The 19,843-nt window shown below is 37.5% G+C and overlaps 2 protein-coding genes across 13 annotated transcripts; one reads left to right on the top strand and one right to left on the bottom strand.

Annotated features, from left to right (window-relative positions):
- Window positions 1–182: 182 nt before the first annotated feature.
- Window positions 183–4,605, bottom strand: LOC140883119 (calmodulin-binding receptor-like cytoplasmic kinase 3). Of its 11 annotated transcripts, none has more exons than XM_073289458.1 (9): window positions 4,399–4,605; window positions 3,866–3,970; window positions 3,335–3,747; window positions 2,953–3,204; window positions 2,311–2,594; window positions 1,557–1,722; window positions 1,374–1,466; window positions 929–1,224; window positions 183–559 (listed from the first exon to the last, which is right to left on the bottom strand). In XM_073289458.1, the coding sequence occupies exons 3-9, from the start codon at window positions 3,621–3,623 to the stop codon at window positions 353–355; spliced, it is 1,587 nt and encodes a 528-aa protein (XP_073145559.1). In that variant the 5' UTR covers window positions 3,624–3,747; window positions 3,866–3,970; window positions 4,399–4,605; the 3' UTR covers window positions 183–352. The 11 variants fall into 11 exon arrangements, with proteins under 11 accessions (XP_073145559.1, XP_073145564.1, XP_073145561.1 ...); XM_073289463.1 differs by having other exon boundaries at window positions 3,335–3,451; window positions 4,399–4,604; XM_073289460.1 differs by lacking the exon at window positions 4,399–4,605 and adding an exon at window positions 4,092–4,383.
- A 462-nt stretch (window positions 4,606–5,067) lies between these two features.
- Window positions 5,068–19,255, top strand: LOC140883014 (uncharacterized). Of its 2 annotated transcripts, none has more exons than XM_073289302.1 (15): window positions 5,068–5,493; window positions 5,593–5,670; window positions 10,431–10,480; window positions 10,620–10,673; window positions 10,893–10,945; window positions 11,192–11,264; window positions 11,869–11,930; window positions 12,286–12,354; window positions 12,802–12,907; window positions 14,960–15,030; window positions 16,237–16,337; window positions 17,395–17,490; window positions 17,999–18,066; window positions 18,541–18,583; window positions 18,940–19,255. In XM_073289302.1, exons 1-15 carry the CDS (start codon window positions 5,314–5,316, stop codon window positions 19,015–19,017), a joined length of 1,182 nt encoding a protein of 393 aa, XP_073145403.1. In that variant the 5' UTR covers window positions 5,068–5,313; the 3' UTR covers window positions 19,018–19,255. The 2 variants fall into 2 exon arrangements, with proteins under 2 accessions (XP_073145403.1, XP_073145404.1); XM_073289303.1 differs by having other exon boundaries at window positions 14,963–15,030.
- The last annotated feature ends 588 nt before the right edge of the window (window positions 19,256–19,843 follow it).

Genomic DNA, 19,843 nt, shown 5'->3' on the forward strand with positions numbered 1-19,843 from the left:
ATATGGAATATACTGATGGGATAGCTACATTAATGTTTCTTCATGTGTACACAAATTGGTTGGTTCAAAAGAAATAGTTTTGCTTGATTCCTACACGAACCATATGCAATACGATTTCCTCGATCCTGTCTTTAGGCAATTACTGTGAACAACTGATGTGTGTTTTTGCTAAGGACATCATATGAATAAGAAACAATTCATTTCTAAGATGTAGAAACTGTAATCCACATGATCTATAAATCTGGAAAAAAAAAATTATACAACCTGTGAATCCAATCTCCTATCAAACAAGAACAACAATTGAGCATACATCGAGCACCGAGTATCTTAGTTTAGGACATCATCTCGATATCTATCTCCTTTCATTTCTCAAGTAGTCCATCCTAATTCCCCACAACTGCTCCCCTACTACTTTCATATCCGGACGATCAGCTCGTGTGGGTGCTGCACAATCAATGGCCAAGTTGAACATTCTCGCCAGTATTTCATTATCTACAGCTTCATTCATCAAAGGGTCTAACAAATCCATGAATCGTCCTTCGTTGTATTTCTTGAAAGCCTACATAACATGCATTCCATGTCATGAGTTCAGCAAACAAAATCCAAGCTGTTAAGGTGAAAAACCATCCAAAACATTTTGCACTAAACAAATTAATGTTGCAGGCAAACAATTTTGAATCGCTTAAAAATTTTAACTTCAAGATCTTATTATCAAACCAAATCAAAGAGGCGAGTCAGAGCTATTCCACTTTGGCTAGTTTTTCAGAGGTTCTTAAGCATAGGAGATATTGTAAGAATTTAGACCACATTGTTGAGGAGTTTAGACTTCAAATATTTACGGGCGTCCAAAAGGACAAAAAAACAAGAAAATTGTGTTTTGCACAGTGAGTAAGGCAAATAACCTAGTCAGGTACAGAGAGAAGCTTACCCATCTAATTGTCACCCTCTCCTCAGGTGGTCTCTTCAAGTCCACAGGTCGACGACCAGTTAAAATTTCTAACAATAATATCCCAAATGAGTATACATCGCTTTTGGTTGTAAGTTGATTTGTTCTCATATATTCAGGATCAAGGTAACCAACAGTTCCTTTTACTTTGGTTGATACATACGATTTGTCCGAGTCTTCTCCCAGTCTGGCAAATCCAAAATCTGCAACCTTGGCTCTCACACTCTCAGTCAACAGAATATTTGAGGACTTCACATCTCTGTGGATGATTTGTTTCTCTACATCAGAGTAAACAATAATTAACCAGATAAAATGTTTTTTTTTCATTCTTTTTTCAAATATATATAAAGAGGTGCCAAAACAAACACACCATGTAGAAGTAGTTTTATTTTATTTTATTTTGAGAATATGTAGAAATAGTTGTTACCAGAATACAAATGGAGATAGGTCAGGCCGTGAGCAACATCAATCGAAATTTCAAGCCGCTGATTAAAATCCAATATCTTCCCTCCTTTAAGACCTACAAAGTAAATATTAGCACAAAAACTGCATTATATTTTGTAACAATAAAAGGAATATTGGCGACATTGTAGGATCTATTAAGCTTTACCATCAAGATGTTCTCTAAGTGTACCATTTGGCACATATTCTGTGATAATCAATCGTTCATTCCCCTTTTCAACATAGCCAAGTAGCTTGACTAGATTCCGATGATCAATTTTTGCCAAAAGCTCAATTTCACTCCTAAACTCACTCTGTAGAGCTTCAACCTGTTGCTTCATTTGTTTTCACACCAAAAAGAGAAAAAAATATCAGATAGAATATCATAGCGAAGAAACATTTGAATATTTGATTGACAAAATTTATTTATATAGCCAATTATTCATCAATAGACATACAAGATGGGGCCAAAAGTTACTTTGAACATCATCCATGGGAAAGTCAGCATCAACTGAAAACAGGTAGCATTTGAAATAATAGCAAAAGGTTGTCCAGCCCGTCCAAATAAATCTAACTAATGATCTACACATGTAGGGAATGGGGATAGAATTCTGGACCAATAAATTCACATAGGAGAAAATCTGTAAATTTCTGGGGTTTTTTTTTTTCCTAAACCCTGGTCAACCATATTTTTCCTCCAAAAGACCTCCCACGTGCATTTGAAGTAATTTTTTTTAAAAAAATGGTTGGCCGGGTCCATTTTCCCAATTTTCCCTTCAATTTCCATAATACCCTCTTCTTCACCACCCACATTGAGATCATGCCTTTCTGCAGTGACCGTTATGATTATTTACTGTAGCAAAAACATGATTCAAGTAGATGGCTCAAACATTAGGTTACTATAGAAATAGGTAAATCTGTACCTTTCTTGCTCGTTTGATGGCAACTACCTCACCATTTGGTAGCTCAGCCTTGTAGACTGTTCCAAACCCTCCTTCACCTATCCTCAAAGATCGTGAGAAATTATTTGTTGCCCTGGCAACTTGGCTCATATTTAGATGGACGGATCCAAGCCTATTAAGTTTTGGTGACATGGAAAATCTTGAAGGACTGGGCGGCACTCTTAATGGACTGGGTGGTACTCTCAGTGGACTGCCCGGAAACTTTTCAAACATGGGATTCATTTCTAAAGACGAAACTGAATCAACTGCAGGGATAGAGAAAACCATGTAACTATCACCTCCCGCACAGTGAGATAAAGGCATGGAAAAATTGTTAGTTCACCAAAAGTGCTGTGCATCTGAGTACATGCACAAACACACAGACAAACGAAATTTTATGGACGCTTATATACGTGAAATGCCACATGGACAATTCGTTGATGCCGCGCAGGCAGCTCTAAAAAATTCCCAAACGAGTAAAAAAGACTTCCAATACTAATATGATTGTCCAATCCAAAGTTAACCAGTTTGACTATCTTTCAACTGGATTTATGAAGGCAAGATGATTCAATTTACGATAACTCAATGTAAACATTGGAAAATTAAAAAACCGATTCAACTCACTTGAATTAGGCTCCTTTGAGAGCACGCTGTGCCCGGTTTCCCTTTTCCTTGCTTGGAAGCATGGGCAAACTAAGGCACAACTTAAAACAAAGAAAACTGGCACCGCCATGGCTAGCATTTTGGGATTCAATAGAGAAATATCGGTGTGGTTATCTATACCACGCTGAGATGCTTTATTGTTATCATGCTCACCACTTTCTTCACTAACCACAGTTTTTAAAAATTTTCTTCCCACGTGAGAATGCAACTTTTCTGCAATACAATAGACATAAGCCCTGCCTTACAACAGCACTAGTTTTATAAAATCTAAGAAAATAGATTATGATGGTAAATAAAATTGACTAACGAAAAGAAAAGGAGAAAATTGTAAGATGGGGCATACCAACTGCAAAATCCAATCCACAATACTGTTTTCCAATGTTTCTTGTAAAGAAGCAATGTCTCATATAATCGTCTTCCAGAGCATCACAGAATACATATCTGGCCACCAATTTCCCATCTACAAAAAACAATTCATGGCCAGGATCACCCGAGTGCCTAACATGGAATTTTCCACATGCCTTCCGCTGCTTCGAAAACTCCGAAGCAGATATTATGGGGGATTTTAGCAGCACAAGTAGGCTTAAAAAAGTTAATAAAATTTTCAGCGAAGAGTAACATAAAGATTCCATCTTTCAAACACAACGATAGCAGATGCATCCTCGGCTATGAATCTCCAAAAGTAAGCAGGACATTAGACAAGATGCAGTTGGGCAATCGAAAGATATGCGGCGGTGGGATTGCACATGCTGGACCCTAATTTTACAGCAATCAAGCCAGATTCAAGAACAATCTCAAAATGTAACTATCATTTCGACTTCAAAATCTCCACAAACTAATCCCAGACTGATGAAGGGAAAGATCAAATCGGCACCTCGAATTTCCGAATCACTTCCAATTTTCTTACAATATACTTGAAGCAAAAGTGTGATTGCTCAATACGAGGAACTAAAATCTTCTCCCTTGACTTCAAGTTTCCCTTCACACAAACAAACCAAAAAGGTTGACAGGGGTCAAGCAGCTGCGACAAAAGGAAACATTTGAACCTCAGAAACGAAAATTCACAATAAATTTCTGGAAACTCATGAAAAAAGCCAGACCAAAACAGATGGTATCTCGATCAGACTTTTAATTGATCATCCAGGAACTATGAAGATCCTGCCACACGCTTTGACTGACCAAGACCATACTAAAGGCCAACCCCCCAAATCACAACACGCACTCTAAACTTCAGATATCACAAACCCACCAAAGGCTAATAAAAAAAATACTAGAACCCAACGAAGACACTTCAAGATACGCTGGCATCTTAACTACAAATATGTAACCAAGAATAAATACCAACATATATCAATCAGGGAAATTAATACAGGTCATCAATTATGTAAGTCAAAAATCAAATCAAACCTGAGTAAAGGTGGCTGCTGATAGCTAGACAAGAAAAAAAATACAAATACACACATGTATGTGGGTTTTCTTGGCTTGTGGAACGTGTATTTTAGTGCATAATTTGAATGATTGCAGTGATAATGTCGAAGAAGCATCAAAGGAAAGTTCGAAGAGACCGGCTTCAGATTAAAGAATCTTACAAAATTTGTGGGCTCCGTTTGTGGGAACACATTTTGGTTTCGCTTTTTCAATTTCATCTTCTTGGTTCTTTATATTCAACGCACGCCAGCGCTTACTGGGGTCCACGTTAATAGAACATAGAAATTACTTCCCCACATATATAGTCGTAGTTCATTTTAGCTGTATTTTGGTAGTGTTGGTAAAATATGATTATGAATTTTTTTTTTCATAATTTGTATTAAAAAAAATTTTGTAATCATTTATTTTTAAAATATGATTATGAATTTTTTTTTTCATAATTTGTATAAAAAAAATTTCGTAATTATTTATTTTTAAAAGTTATAAACAATCATCGTTTTAATCGTATTAAAGTGTTTTGAAATATTACGTCGTACATACCTGCAAACGCAAATTCGTATAAAACCGTTTCAAATATTATCGACCATAAATTTTGTATTTAAATTGTTCACAAGTTAAAATTGTACTAACATATACATACCATAAAAAGAACACTTTCTGTGAATAAAAATCCATTCTTTTTTCTTTTCAAGGAGTGAAAATTCGTTCTTTCGTTTTAAAAAGCACACTTTCTGTGACTAAAAATTCATTCTTTTTTTCCTTTTAAGGAATGAAAATTCGTTGTTTCGTTTTTTAAGATGATGATTTGCGATCCTTGATCGTATCCATTTCCAAAGAAATTCGTTTGTTGCTGTGGAGTGTCCCAAGTTTGCAGGCTACTTCATCACAGCCAAAATGAATACGCTGAAGCCTTGGCAATTGCAACCCCTCTCCAACGTTGGAACCCGTTTTCCATCCCAGCGGCTTATGAATGACGCTATCTCCACCAAATTCTGCCGTTCTGCAACGGTTCGGATATTTTCTCAAACACCTCAATCGGTTCCTACAGTTACTATTCCCTACACGGAACTAAAGGTCTTTGTTTTTTCAAATTTCACGTTTTCCGTTTGGTTTTTGGGTGAGTATCGGTGCGCTGAGGATGCTTGTTTTTTGTTGGTTTTTTCATGATTATAGGATCAGAGTGCCGATTTATCAGGGAAAATAGAGCAGGGATTCGGGCCTAATGGCCTGGGTATTCTATCTATATCAGAGGTATGGAATGAATGCATCCTTGCTAGCGAGTTTTAATTTATATTCTGATGACTTAACCCTCTACCTTGTTAGCATATCTTGCACATATATTGTTTATTTGTTTCTAATTATACAGATTAGATTTGTGATTTATTTCCTTGTATTTTGTATCTAAGATTAAGTAGTTATTTGTGCTTATTTTGCACTATGTAAAGGATTGTAAATCTGTATTTATAACTTCAAGCGTGATAATAAAATTATTCATTCACCACAAAGTTTTTCATGGTATCAAAGCCTCAAGGCTAATCGCCATGGCCAATTTTTTTTTTTTTTCTTCTTCTTCCTCACGCTACAACCATGGCCTCCAATGAATCCACCCAAACTCCTCCCCCGCCTCCTCCAACTAACGACAAGTCTCCTCCCCTCGTCTCTTTTAATATTGCTGCCCAAGTTCCCCTCAAACTCACATCCACAAATTACTCCGCTTGGCGTCTACAATTTCATACCCTACTAATTGGTTATGACCTCCTTGGTTTCATTGACGGCATGAAGCCATGTCCATCCCCAACCATCACCAGCGGCGCTGCCATAATTCCCAATCCAGATTACTCTCTTTGGATTCGTCAGGATCAGCTCCTGCTTAACGCCATTATTGGTGCTCTCTCTCCCACCATTATACCCTTCATTGCTTCTGCAAGCACGTCCCGTGACGCTTGGCTTATTCTCGATAAAACTTATGCTGCCCCGAGTCGAGGTCGCATCATGCAACTCAAATCCCACCTCTCCAATCCAATCAAAGGTTCTAAATCTATCACGGAGTATCTGCAAGGTATCAAAACTCATGTCGATGCCCTTGCGCTTATGAATGTTCCGGTTGATACTGAAAATCTTACACTCAAAATTCTTCATGGACTCGAGTACTCGACGACAGCTACAAGGAACTTTCTCATGCAATTCAAGCCCGTGATACTCCATTCACTTTCGATGAATTACATGAGAAATTACTCACTTTTGAAGCCCAACTCATGATCCGCAACCACAGTCCGAGCAGCCCCGCCACAGCGCTTGCCACTTCACGCTCCGCAAAGGTTGCACCACCTGGCTCCGCTTCGGGTTTCTCTTGTCCGTCTGGCTCGTATCGCCCTCGTGACCAGCGATCACCAGGCACTTGGAACCATCGCCCAGCCGCGCCTGTTGCTCCTAAGCCATACTTAGGACGCTGTCAATTATGCGGTGTTCAAGGTCACTCCGCCAAGCGCTGTCCGGATTTTCAATATCTCCCCTGGACTCCGCAACCACCAGCAGCGGCCTTCCCTCGTCCGTCCACTGGGCCGCAGGCTCATACTGCCTCACATCCCATTGCTACTCCTGCTTCTTCGGAATGGATCCTCGACTCTGGTGCTTCTCACCATGTGACTACTGATCTAGCAAATTTGTCCCTCCACTCTCCGTACAGTGGCTCTGATTTCATTGTCATTGGCAATGGCTCTGGTTTGTTTATTTCACACATTGGCTCTCTTCGTTTGCCTACTTCGTCCATTGAGTTCTTACTCACAGATGTTCTTTGTGTTCCTTCTATGGCTAAAAACTTAATTTCTGTTGCACAGTTATGTCTTAACCACAATGTTTCTGTTTCTTTTCTTCCCTCTTGCTTCCAGGTGAAGGATCTCAGTACGGGCGATCTGCTCCTCACGGGACCATGTAAGAATGACATCTATTTTTGGCCTTCCTCTCCAACTGATGCATCCTCCTTACGCGCCTTCTCTTCATCCTTAGAGTCGGTGCCCCTGTGGCACTCCCGCCTAGGTCACCCCTCCCCCATTATTATCAGTCATTTAGTGTCCTCTAGGGTTTTATCACTGTCTCCCAGTCCACTTTCTAATTTTCATTGTAATTCCTGCAACATTAATAAAATTCATAAATTGCCTTTTTCTGACTCTACTCTACTTTCCGCTGCTCCTCTTGAATTAATTTTCTCTGATGTTTGGACCTCTCCGGTTGTTTCTACGGATGGATATAAGTACTATGTTATTTTTGTAGATCACTTTACAAAATACATTTGGCTTTATCCCCTCCGGCGCAAATCGGATGTCTTATCTGTTTTCCAAAGCTACGAGTCTCTCATTGAAACTAAACTTAATCGTAAAATCATAACCATCTACACTGACAATGGTGGTGAATTTCTGGGTCTCAAGTCGTTCTTGGCGACTCATGGAATTTCTCACCTCACCACACCCCCTCATACTCCAGAACACAATGGTTATTCCGAACGTCGTCATCGTCACATCGTCGAAACCGGTCTCACCCTCCTCCATCAAGCCTCCATTCCCCTTACTCTTTGGCCTTTTGCCTTCGCCACTGCAACTTACCTTATCAACCATATGCCTAAGAAAAATCTATCCATGATGTCTTCCTTCACAAAACTATTTAATCAACCCCCTAATCTTCTTAAGCTACGTGTGTTTGGTTGTCTCTGCTACCTCTGGCTTCGCCCCTGTACCACTCATAAACTAGACCCAAAATCCCAAACCTGCATCTTCCTTGGGTATTCTCTTACTCAGAGTGCTTACATATGTCTTGACTCCTCTTCTCATAAATTGTTCATTTCCCGTCATGTCCGCTTCTTCGAACACATTTTCCCTTACCCTCATCATGATAACCCGTGTCCTACCTCCCCCGTCACTTCCACTGCGCCTTCTGTCTTCATCGTCCCGCCACATGTAGATGCCTCCTCTCATATTGTCTATGGGTGATGATCAACAGCTCGCTCGCCCTGCTCCTTTACCACCTAACACCGGCAATTCTCCACCCACGCAGCCTACCCACCCTATGACCACCCGCGCTAAAAACAGAATTTTCAAACCCAATCCCAAATACTCCTTCCATGTCTCTCCCTTGTCTCTTGACTGTGAGCCCACATGTGTAACTGCCGTTATTCGGGACCCCCGTTGGCGCTCCGCGATGTCGGATGAATTTGATGCTCTCTTGCGTAATGGCACATGGGACCTTGTCCCCCCTCATCACACTCAGAATCTTGTTGGTTGTAAATGGGTCTTTCGCATTAAACGCAAGTCCGATGGCTCGGTAGATCGGTTCAAAGCCCGTTTGGTTGCCAAAGGTTTTCATCAGCGTCCTGGTCTTGATTATCATGATACCTTCAGCCCTGTGGTCAAACCTGCCACTGTCCGTGTAATCTTAAGCCTGGCCGTTCACTACGGGTGGTCGTTACGTCAACTAGATGTCAACAATGCCTTTCTTCAGGGTACTCTTGACGAGGAAGTTTTTATGGCACAACCTCCTGGCTTTGTAGACTCCAATTTCCCAGATCATGTCTGTAAGCTTCATAAAGCTATTTACGGTCTCAAACAGGCGCCACGTGCCTGGTATCAGGAATTGCGTCGTTATTTACTCACCCTTGGTTTCTTAACTCTAAGTCTGATGCTTCTCTATTTATTCTTCGCAGTCAGGGCCACATTGTGTATTTTTTGGTGTATGTTGATGATTTAATAATTACAGGTGATGATGTTCCGTTTCTCAATTCTATTATTGCAAAACTGACTTCTAGGTTCTCCATCAAAGACTTGGGTACTCTGTCCTACTTTCTTGGAGTTGAAGTCCTTCCTGCGTTCGGTGGTCTTCTTTTGTCTCAGAAAAGATATATTCTTGATATTCTGGCTCGTTTCAATATGCAACATTCTAAGCCAGTTCAGACACCTCTTGCCACCAGCACACAACTTTCCCTTCATGATGGTGCTCCACTTGCTGACGCTACAAGTTATAGACAGGTTGTTGGGAGTCTTCAATACTTGCTTCTTACTCGGCCCGATATTGCATTTGCTGCCAACAGACTATCTCAGTTTATGCATGTTCCTTCTGAACACCACTGGGGTGCTGTCAAACGGTTGCTTAGTTATCTCAATGGTTCTCTTCATTATAGTCTTCAGATTCGGCCGCATGCCTCTCTCTCGCTACATGGTTACACTGACTCTGATTGGGCTGGTAATCCGGATGACCGATGCTCCACGGCTGCTTATGTTATTTTTCTCGGTCCCAATCCTATCTCTTGGAGTTCGAAGAAGCAACGCTCGGTTTCTCGCTCATCCACTGAGGCGGAATACCGTGCTCTTGCTTCGGGGGCTGCGGAACTCTCTTGGATTCGTTCTTTGCTTTTTGAGCTCGGGGTTACTGTTCCGGATGTTCCTACACTTTACAGTGACAACATTGGTGCCACCTATTTGTGTGCAAATCCAGTCTTTCATTCTCGTATGAAGCACATTGCTCTGGACTATCACTTTGTTCGTGAGCTTGTTCAAACTTCGAAGTTGCGCGTCTCACATGTTTCCTCGGATGATCAACTTGCCGATGCTCTTACAAAGCCATTGTCTAGTGCTCGCCTTCGTTCCTTAACTTCCAAGATTGGTGTTTCTTCTGAACCTCCATCTTGAGGGGGCCTGTTAGCATATCTTGCACATATATTGTTTATTTGTTTCTAATTATACAGATTAGATTTGTGATTTATTTCCTTGTATTTTGTATCTAAGATTAGGTAGTTATTTGTGCTTATTTTGCACTATCTAAGGATTGTAAATCTGTATTTATACCTTCAAGCGTGATAATAAAATTATTCATTCACCACAAAGTTCTTCATACCTTTGCTGGTGGTTTTGAGAGATTATCATTGTTCCACAAGTTTTATGCACTGTCTTGAGATCAGACTTGTTTTTAATGCGAATTTAAGGTAATGTGTTTTCTAAATGCCTCCAAGTTCCGTTTCTCTGTAGGTTCCAGGGTATACTTCACTGCGCCGAAATCTTTTACAACTTGCTCCAAGGTATCAACTTATTGAGTTACTTGTACTCTATATGTCTGTTACAGGAATTGGCAACGACGAGATAAACTTAAAATTTGCAACTTTTTGTGCACTTGGGATATGAAGAAAATTTACTTGAATGTTTTATTTTCCTAAACAGACTAGCAAACCTTCCAGACGAGGTAAAAAACAAATTAGAAGACCCTTATAGCAGGTATCGCCAATCATTTCTTGATTGATCTTCCTTGTACACCTTTTACTGGTTGTTTCTCCTATTTTGTACGTTGCTTAATTTCAGTCCTCACTGCTGTAAAACTGTAAAAGTTGGATTTCATATATGGTGCAATTCATTTGACTCCAACTGCCAATAAATTTTTTTCTTGGAAGATCTGCCAATATATTGATTAGCCTAAAGTTTGTTGAGTACATGTAGGTACAACATCGGATGGAGTCATGGCAAGGAGCAGCTTGAATCTGGGAAACCCGGTAATATAATGATCCTTTATCAGTAAATTACAGGAACTAAGCTTTCTTTAAGCATACCTTATGGATGCATGTGGTGTTTTTGGCGTATATATGAGATAATAGTTGGATGTATGGACTTCGGTAAGTTTATCATTAAATTACAATAAAATAATTCTGCTGCGGATTTTTCATGATCAATATGATCAATTTCTATTATGTTACTTTTAATTGTTCATTCTTTACCCTGAGGAACTTGGTTTGCTGCAGATATGATGAAAGGCTCCTACTATGCTAATCCAATACTTGATGTACCTACAACTGTGCTATCACATGTTGAACGGTATTGGAAGAAGCTACCCCTTTTATGAGTAATAATAATATGCATCATTTCTAATTACATCGGGTGATTGATAGCTTAACTGATTGGATGATTTTTCTAAACCCGCCTCTCTTTCTCAGGTTTTTTGTGAATTTGATGTTCGCTTTTCTCTTATTTACTTGTTCCCGAACCTCCGAATTATAAAATCTTGGTGTGCCTATTTTGATTTGAAGTGCTATAATGATTCATTTGTACGCATCATAATTTTGTAACTTTATCATTGAATGAGTTATGGAAATATTTATTAGGCATTAACACATTTATTTGTTAATTTGCATAATGTCGTGGTCATATGACGGTAAAGTGTGGTTGAGTCTACTGCAAAAATGATATTTTCAAATTTACTCAGTACACATACAATAAAAATGCCAATTTTATAATGAGGAATATGTTTGTTGATTATCTTATCTGCTGGATAGTTCTCTGAAACTTACTATTCTGGGAGGAGTGGTATGTCATCTAGTTAAGCTTAAGCTGTGGTTCACGTTTCATTTATTGAATTCATGTGCGTTATTATATCGAACTAGCATTCCTATCCATTTAATGTGGGTCTTCTTGTTTGTAGGTATCCCTCGTACTGTGGGCCAAATATTTGGCCTCGTGATGCTGTGCCAGAACTTGAATTCGGTATGAGTGCTAGCTGGTTTTTTATAAGTCTGAGCAGTGTTCATTGATTTTCTATCACAGTTAACCCACCTAGATTTATTGGATTTCTCCTTAACCCTTGACTTATCACTGATTTTCAGAACCTCGTTGGTGGAGCTTAGTTTTGGTAGTTGATCCGAAATCCAAGTGATTACAAAATATGTCAGGCTCTATGATAATAGTCTATGGGGCAAATTTCAATAATTTGTTTTATGATGGAACTTTTAGTTTGTGTCTTGCTATGAGATATCTCTTAGGTTCTTCCTCTCTTAATGCAATTCCTTCACTCTTCATGTGGGCTATATCAGTTCTTATATATATTTATTAATTTATGTAGCATTTAAAGCTCTCGGAAAGTTGATTCTGGACGTCGGATTCCTGTTGGCCTATCATTGTGATCGGTATGGTAAGAAATTTGTGGGACTTTATTTTTCTTCTACTAGTCTAAAAGGAACTTCAATTGCCATCAAAAAAATTTTGAGCCATTTTTCCTGCTTTTTGTTGGTTTAGTTTAATTTTTAGTCATTGATGTGTTACTTCTTCAATTTACTGATTTATTTGAAGGGCGTCCTGCTGTGATTAACCACAGATCCACAAATTTGGAAAATTTATCGATGTTCTGCATCTTAAGTCTTCTTGTAATATCAGAACTTGTCCTGCTGAGAATTTTGAAACGGATTAAACATGCAAAAAATGATGAGCTCTGAATTTTGAAGTGTGTATGCTTTGTGGCTGAGTTGGTTGGGCATTTGCTGCTCAGAACTCAGAAGGCACTGGTTTGCACCTCATGTTTGCTGTTTCAATATTGAATAGTCTCATCTAATGAGTTGGTTCTTGAATTGTACTTGTGCAGCATCAAATGGTTTCAAAGTGCATGAGAATGAAGGTCTACTACAAATACTTCGTCGATCTCGATGTCATAAAGGTCGTCTCCTTTATTATTTTCCTTCTCCTCAGAGGTACTTTGGATTCCCTTTAACTTTTATCAGCACCATTTAGAGAGGTATGGTTTGTTCGCGAAAATTTTATGGCTATTTCTGAGTAAGTAAAAATGGTGCGCTTTTACATTTCTGGATCTCTTCTGCCACGAAATTGAGGCTCAGATTTTTTGTTGCCCTGTTATTATTCAAGGCTCTTGTAGTATTTAAAGATGCCCCACCCAAGGCATTCCTAGACAGTGGTGGGGATTGAGTTGTTTCTTCAAATAATTGCACAAATTGTGGGTATTCCAGATTGATCAGGTCTAGAAGCCCAGCTTACAAGTATAGGGGGTTATTATTTTTCGTCATAGGTGGTTATGTCTTCAAAAATTGGTACAGATGATGTGAACATCATGCATTAGGTGCAAATACGTGACGCCTTAATATGCCCGAAGAGCTTATGGAAGACTGCTCGCAAGAATTTGATAGGTTCATAGATCATGATGTTGAGGGTGACAATAAGTATATCGGACATTGTTAAGTCTTCTTTAGACCGTGGAGTTCAAGGATGAGCCTCTTTTTTAGCAACATTGAGATATTTGTTTTGCCCATTAAGGCATATTAGCATTGCTATTATTCCTGGTGAGCAATACGTAATAGGGGCAGTTGTGGTACCTCCAAGAGGGAGTGATTTAGATAGTAGTTGGCGGAGGGATGTCTTTCCCAGTTTTGTTTTAGGAATATTTGTCATCTCGTGTGTCATCATGCCCTGGTCCTTGGCCCGTGCATGCGTGACTGCAAAATGGGCCTCTATGTTCTTGAACCAATTCCGGCCGACTTCTAGGTGGGGTCTCCTTTGAACGTTGGAGTTCAGTTCTTTCGGAAGGATTCGTAATGATACTTGATCCCATTTAGTGCGGGTGGGGGGGTTGGCTGATTAAAATTAGGGTAAGTTTAAACACACAGATTTGATGGCTATAGCAAATATGGTGGCAACCCGCACCGAATTGGATCGAGTATCATTCTCAATCCCTCCGAAAGAACCGGCTCCAACGTTAAAAGGAGACCCGGACCCAATTGGTCAGAACTGGCTAAAAAATACACAGGACCATTCTGCTGCCGCACGGGCCCGGGCCTGGGACATGACATTGTGTCTTCAACTGCCTACAACATACTTTGACAATAAATAAAGGGAATAAAATGGGACAAGGAACAAAACATGACAATAAGGCTTTATATATTAAGAAATATGATCTTAAAATTTTTCCTTGAATTGGGCAATCAACCTATAAGAATTTTGACGTGACACAACTGTTTTATAATTAGCCCCAAAAGTTTTGGGCCAAAACCTGTAGCTCTTTAACAAGAAATGAAATCTCCCTTGTCCATAGCACAATATAGAACTCTAAAATACAATTAAAAAAATCATGACAACTCTTCACTTAGTCCTATTCCTGCCCTAACTTGGCTTTCTAAACCCATATGGATGCATTGGACTCACAACACTATCCCTACTTAGTTCTTGTTACAAATTTCCTTTCTTCTGATATGGAATCGATGTCAATTCCATTTAAACCTAGCCATATTTTACTGCTGAGAAGTAAAAGCTAATATATTACTTATTTAATCCAATGCATGGGTGCTAGTATATATGCTTCTTTTGTCCATGCATCGATGCCTTTGTTTTGAATTCACAAATATATTTGGTTCTCTGAAGTCGAATCATATGAGGCATGCATATTTAGAGTTCTTGTTATGCAGCTTATGTTCAATGACCAAAATCTACTATAGGTTGAAGGACATAAAAAAACTGAAACAGTATAACAATGGAAAATAGAAGTTGAAATTTATATGAGGCACTTGCATTATCTTTAGTTTTTCTAAATGGACTAATTCACGGAGGGAAAACCACTTTTGAGCCTCGAAGGATGAGAATCATTGGTTGTTGATCCTCGAGAGAACATTGATTATCTGTTTGAGTCAAAGGAGTTATTTTTGTCAGGAAATGTTGTATTTGCATGCTCTGGAGTGGTCTGTTTTTAGAAGTTCCATTTGGAACAGTTGACTGTTTTTGAATTATTTTCTTTGCAGCAGCTCCATAGAAGATGGAGACTCAATGTCATCATGGTGTGGATGGCATACTGATCATGGTTCTCTCACAGGTGAGCAGATTGTTTCGATTTGATTCATTTTTGAATAAAAAATCACAAATCCGATTACGTATATTAGATAGTTTATGTGCTTGGTATGTTCAAAACAATAAAAGAGTTGCATAATGAAAGATATATGGGGACTGTGGTCTCCACCATCCTCGGGATTTTATTTGACATAAGTTTTTTATGTCTAGCTAGTATTAATTACATTTACATATGATTATGCACGTGACGGAATCTGAAGGATGACTTTACTTCTCATCACTTTGATTACATCACTGTTCCTTTGCAGTGCTTGCATAAAGAAATAAAGAAACTGTGACACGCTTTTATCTCCTTTTCAATAATTTTAGGTTTATAATAAGTAATGGTTTGTATGACAATAAATTCGTATTTTTAGACATCACTTGGTTTGTGGGATGTGATAATAGAAATACGTATGATATGAGGATAGTAAATCGATGGATATGGAAAATAAAGGACTGAAGATATGCAACCTCAATACTTGCAGATTTCGATTGAAATGCTGAATGAACAAAGATGTGAAAACAATTAATGTTTTATCATTCGCACCGAATGGTGTCTCAAATGAGAATATTTGGAGGTACACACAAATGTGTTACAAGTAATTAATCAGGAAAAACTCTGCGGATGTTAATATAGTTTTTCGAGGATAACAAGAGAAGCTATTATATGATGATCCCCAACTATGATGCAGCTCAGTGTGTCCCTGATGGGGCTCTGGAGATTATTTTAGCAATTTCAGCATAAATTTACTAAACAGTGTTACCAAATGAGTAAAGTTCTCTTTATGTGTATTGAGTATTTTGGGGACACAATCAAAAGTTCAAAACTATCATTATCGATCGTAATCCAGAAACAAGCAGGTGATTTTTTTCCCTATAACCGCTTTAAAATCTGAAGGTGGATGAATGTTGAACTTCAATAGTTCTGTCTCCAAGGATGTGTTATAAGTAATCAGAATCTGGTATTCATAAAAATATTATGAGAATACAGTGATCATGATTTATGGCGACTTAGGTGGTCCTCTGCCAACAAAGAAATTAGGGAAATCTTGGTTAAAATTCAGCAGGTCTTTCTCAGCTTTTCTAGATATACCGGATCTCATAGTAATGAATAATTATCCTGAACATTTCTGTATTTCTTTTCTTTTTCTTAAATTGTGTCTCATTGCTGCCTTAATCATATATGTAGGTCTTACATGTGGAATGTTTATGCGAGATGCTTTAGAATTGCCCAGCACTGACAGTGCAGCTGGCCTTTATGTGAAAACACGGTCAGGTCAAATGATCAAAGTAATGTATCCTCCTGCTCATAGTTAGAGTAGTGCCAAATATTTTTTGATATCAACACTAAATAGCTAAAGTGTGTTACCTTGTTTTTAATAGGAGATAGGTTGAATTGTTCTCCAAGTTAAATTAAATTAAATTAGAGATGGTATGAAACAATTAACATGGTGACAACTTGAAGTATTGTGGTTTGGGCCATCATATTCAAGATTTTATGTAATCTGGTTTGGGCCAAAACAATTTGAATTTTATTTACGATGAAACCTGGTCTCTATTGGTAGACTATAAGTATTTTTTCAGTTTCTTTTTCATTTGTATAGTTATTTTATTTCAGCACATGTAAGAGCAGAACTTGACCATTATGTTTTCTAATCCTAATTTGGACAGAAGTTAATGTGCATTGCAAATTCTGATGAAAAGTTGCATATGCAAAATGTTCGTCCAGAAAATGGAGGTTAAAATTTTTGTCATAACTCATAAGTAAGCTCTGTTGATCTGATAAGTAAAGATATTAGAAAAGTTTGATAATTTCGGCCAGAAAAAAAGGAGGGATCATTAGGGCAGAATTATACACTTTTCAAGGCGTGCTACAAATGCCATCAAAATTAAGAAATTCAAACACATCACTGCAGCTGTGCCTCCATTTTTTTCATTCTCTTTCCCCTCCACTATTCTTTCAAGATTATCATAATTCAACTTTCATCACACTGCAATCGATTTAGCATATATATTTTTTTATCGGAATTTAGCATATTCAATATTACTGTAATACTGTTTTATGGATTGTGATTGAAAATTCCTTGTCGAACTGATGTTTTAAATAATATTTATGAGATTAGTCAAATTAAAAGAAATTTAGAATGAAGAAATAAATTTTTTTAGTTGAGGGTTAAAACTTAGAAAATTGTCAATCAGTTTGTATATTCTTGCAAATTCTGCTGGTCTTATTTTATTTCAGTATGCTGTCATGTTAGATTCCCTTTCGCTGTAAAATGACATTAGTTTCATATATTGTTTTTAGTTTTTAGCTGTTAGAAATTTCCCCGTACTCTTAATGCTTTAGGTGGTGTATGGAGAAGATGAAATAGCATATCAAATAGGTGAAACAACAGAGATATTGTCGAGAGGTCGGCTTTGTGCAACACCTCATTGTGTTCGGGTAACTTGCCTTTTTGATTTCGCTATTTTTGGGAATATTATGGATGTTGTGTAGATAATGTAGATAGGTTTTTGTACCCTCTTGTTTTTTTCACGTGTTTCCTGAATAGGAACATGTTTTCTTTACTTGTCCACATTTGTACGACTGGATTTACAGGCAATTTGACTCGCCTTTTGTCTTTCTAGAATGGTTACAGTTCAATGCTATCAATGAAAGGTGCCCAATATAACATTTATTCTTTTATAGTTGATATACCTTGCTCCAAGCAAGTTAGGGAGTTCTCCCAGTTCCACCATTGAGCCACCCTATGTCAGAATATAAAATTTTTATGATACCAAACTGGTGGTCTCTAACGTAAATTCTTCCGCTGTGGAAATTATTTCAGAGTTCAGCTAGACTTATGCATTACAATTTACATACTGCCATTTTAGTATTAATGCCAGATTCTGAAGGTCTTTTATTTATCCATTTTCTTGTGTAGTTACATCTAAGTTATTTATTCTTCTAGGCACCGAAAGGGGAGGCAGCAACTGGTGTTGAGCGTTCTACATTCGCTTTATTTATGCAACCTAACTGGTATAAATGCTACTGTTAAATCTCATCTGGTCTTTTGTTCAGAATAAATTATTTTCCTATATTTGCTCATTTCTTTGGATCTAGCAATATCATCTTAGATTAAAGTACTGGCATCATGAATGGTGTGTCATATTGTGCGTGCGCTACCTGATAATATTTTATACTAAAATTTGATTCTTATATTGACTTAGCATGCTGATTAATTACATAGAAATGTGAATACATTAATGGAATGGGGAATTGTCAGGCAATTCAAAGTGACGACACAACCTGGCACCTAAATCTTGTGAAACCTACACTGTAGACTACAGGAATTTATCTCCGTTGAAACAGGAAAAACCCATTGTAATACAATTCGACTTGAACCTATCTTGATATATTTTGGACTTCGTTTTGTATATGTAACAGTTGAGCCCTTTTTAGTTTTATTGGTGTTTCTGAGAGAGTCTTTGATCCGTGTTTTCATCATGTTAGGGATGAAAAGCTTAGATTCCCCAAAGAAGTGAATATTCATGAGGTCAGTCTTTTGCTTACCTTTTTTATACCACCATTCGATAAAACTTGTAATGCTGCACTTCTTGTTTCACAAGGTGCACTGAAATTCAATTCCAATCCTCCATCTCCCATTTTATTCTATAAAACACTCACCTTACATAAGCATTCAATATTTGTATAAAAATTCTGTACAAATATACACTATCTATAAGCATTTCTTGCAATGGTAGGAGGGTAAAAATGTTCGAAAAACTTTGTTGTACTCCAAACTTAAGTTAAAGTTTAATGGAAGATATATAAATCAGAGAAATCCAAGAAAAATAGTGACATTTACATTTCCCTTTTATTCATAGTTTTTTCTGGTGTTTTTTTTCTCAGTTTATGGTGCCTGATGAGTCTATTTCATTTGGAGATTATACCGAAAAACTGCTGGACAAGTATTATGACCTTAAATAGGCAGTAGATGGTTCCTTTTGTATATCAATCGTCATACACCTCTCTTCTGTTTTTTTGTTAATATTTTCTGTGCTAGAATGTGAATATATTCAAATTGGTTTAGCATTTTGAGATTATTGGATTACATAAATTGGGGCTGGGGCATTTTAGATTAGGAGCTTAGGGTCATATATTCACTAGTATTCTCATTTTGGTTATAAATTCTATTCAGATTACGATTTCAGCATGTTACTCGAAACTTGATGGATTTTTTTTAGCTCTGCTAAACTGCTGCAGTCTTGTTGTATTGTATCCCACTTTTTTTTTTTTTAATTATTTATAGCAGTTTGGAACTTTATATATATATATATATATATATATACCATGCCACCAATGATGTGACACTATTCTATTGGACCTACAATTTATCATAATTAAAAAAACTTTTAACTTTATTTATTTTATTTTGTTTTTTTTTTGGTTTTTTGGTCGAATATGTGAATTCGTTTTATTGTATAACGATCCATAATTCATAAATCATTCAACTTCATATAATCATCCTTGTTTGGTTTTTTAAAAAAAAATCATTGATTGATTACATACATCGTATGTGTTACGGTAGTTAGTTATTATTAAATTTTTTGACCAAAATTATTATTTACCACCCTTTTCTTGTACCCCGATATCCCTATTATTATTACTTCCAAAATATTCCTGTATGTTAGTTATACATTGACCTACAAGCTCCGTTGCGAAAAATCAAATTTGTTTCACCCAACAATTATTGCCACGATTTGATATTGTTTAAGCGATTTTATTCTCCTGAAAATAAATCTGAATATCAATT

Source organism: Henckelia pumila, chromosome 2 (assembly GCF_033568475.1).
Source record: "Henckelia pumila isolate YLH828 chromosome 2, ASM3356847v2, whole genome shotgun sequence".
Taxonomy (NCBI): domain Eukaryota; kingdom Viridiplantae; phylum Streptophyta; class Magnoliopsida; order Lamiales; family Gesneriaceae; genus Henckelia; species Henckelia pumila.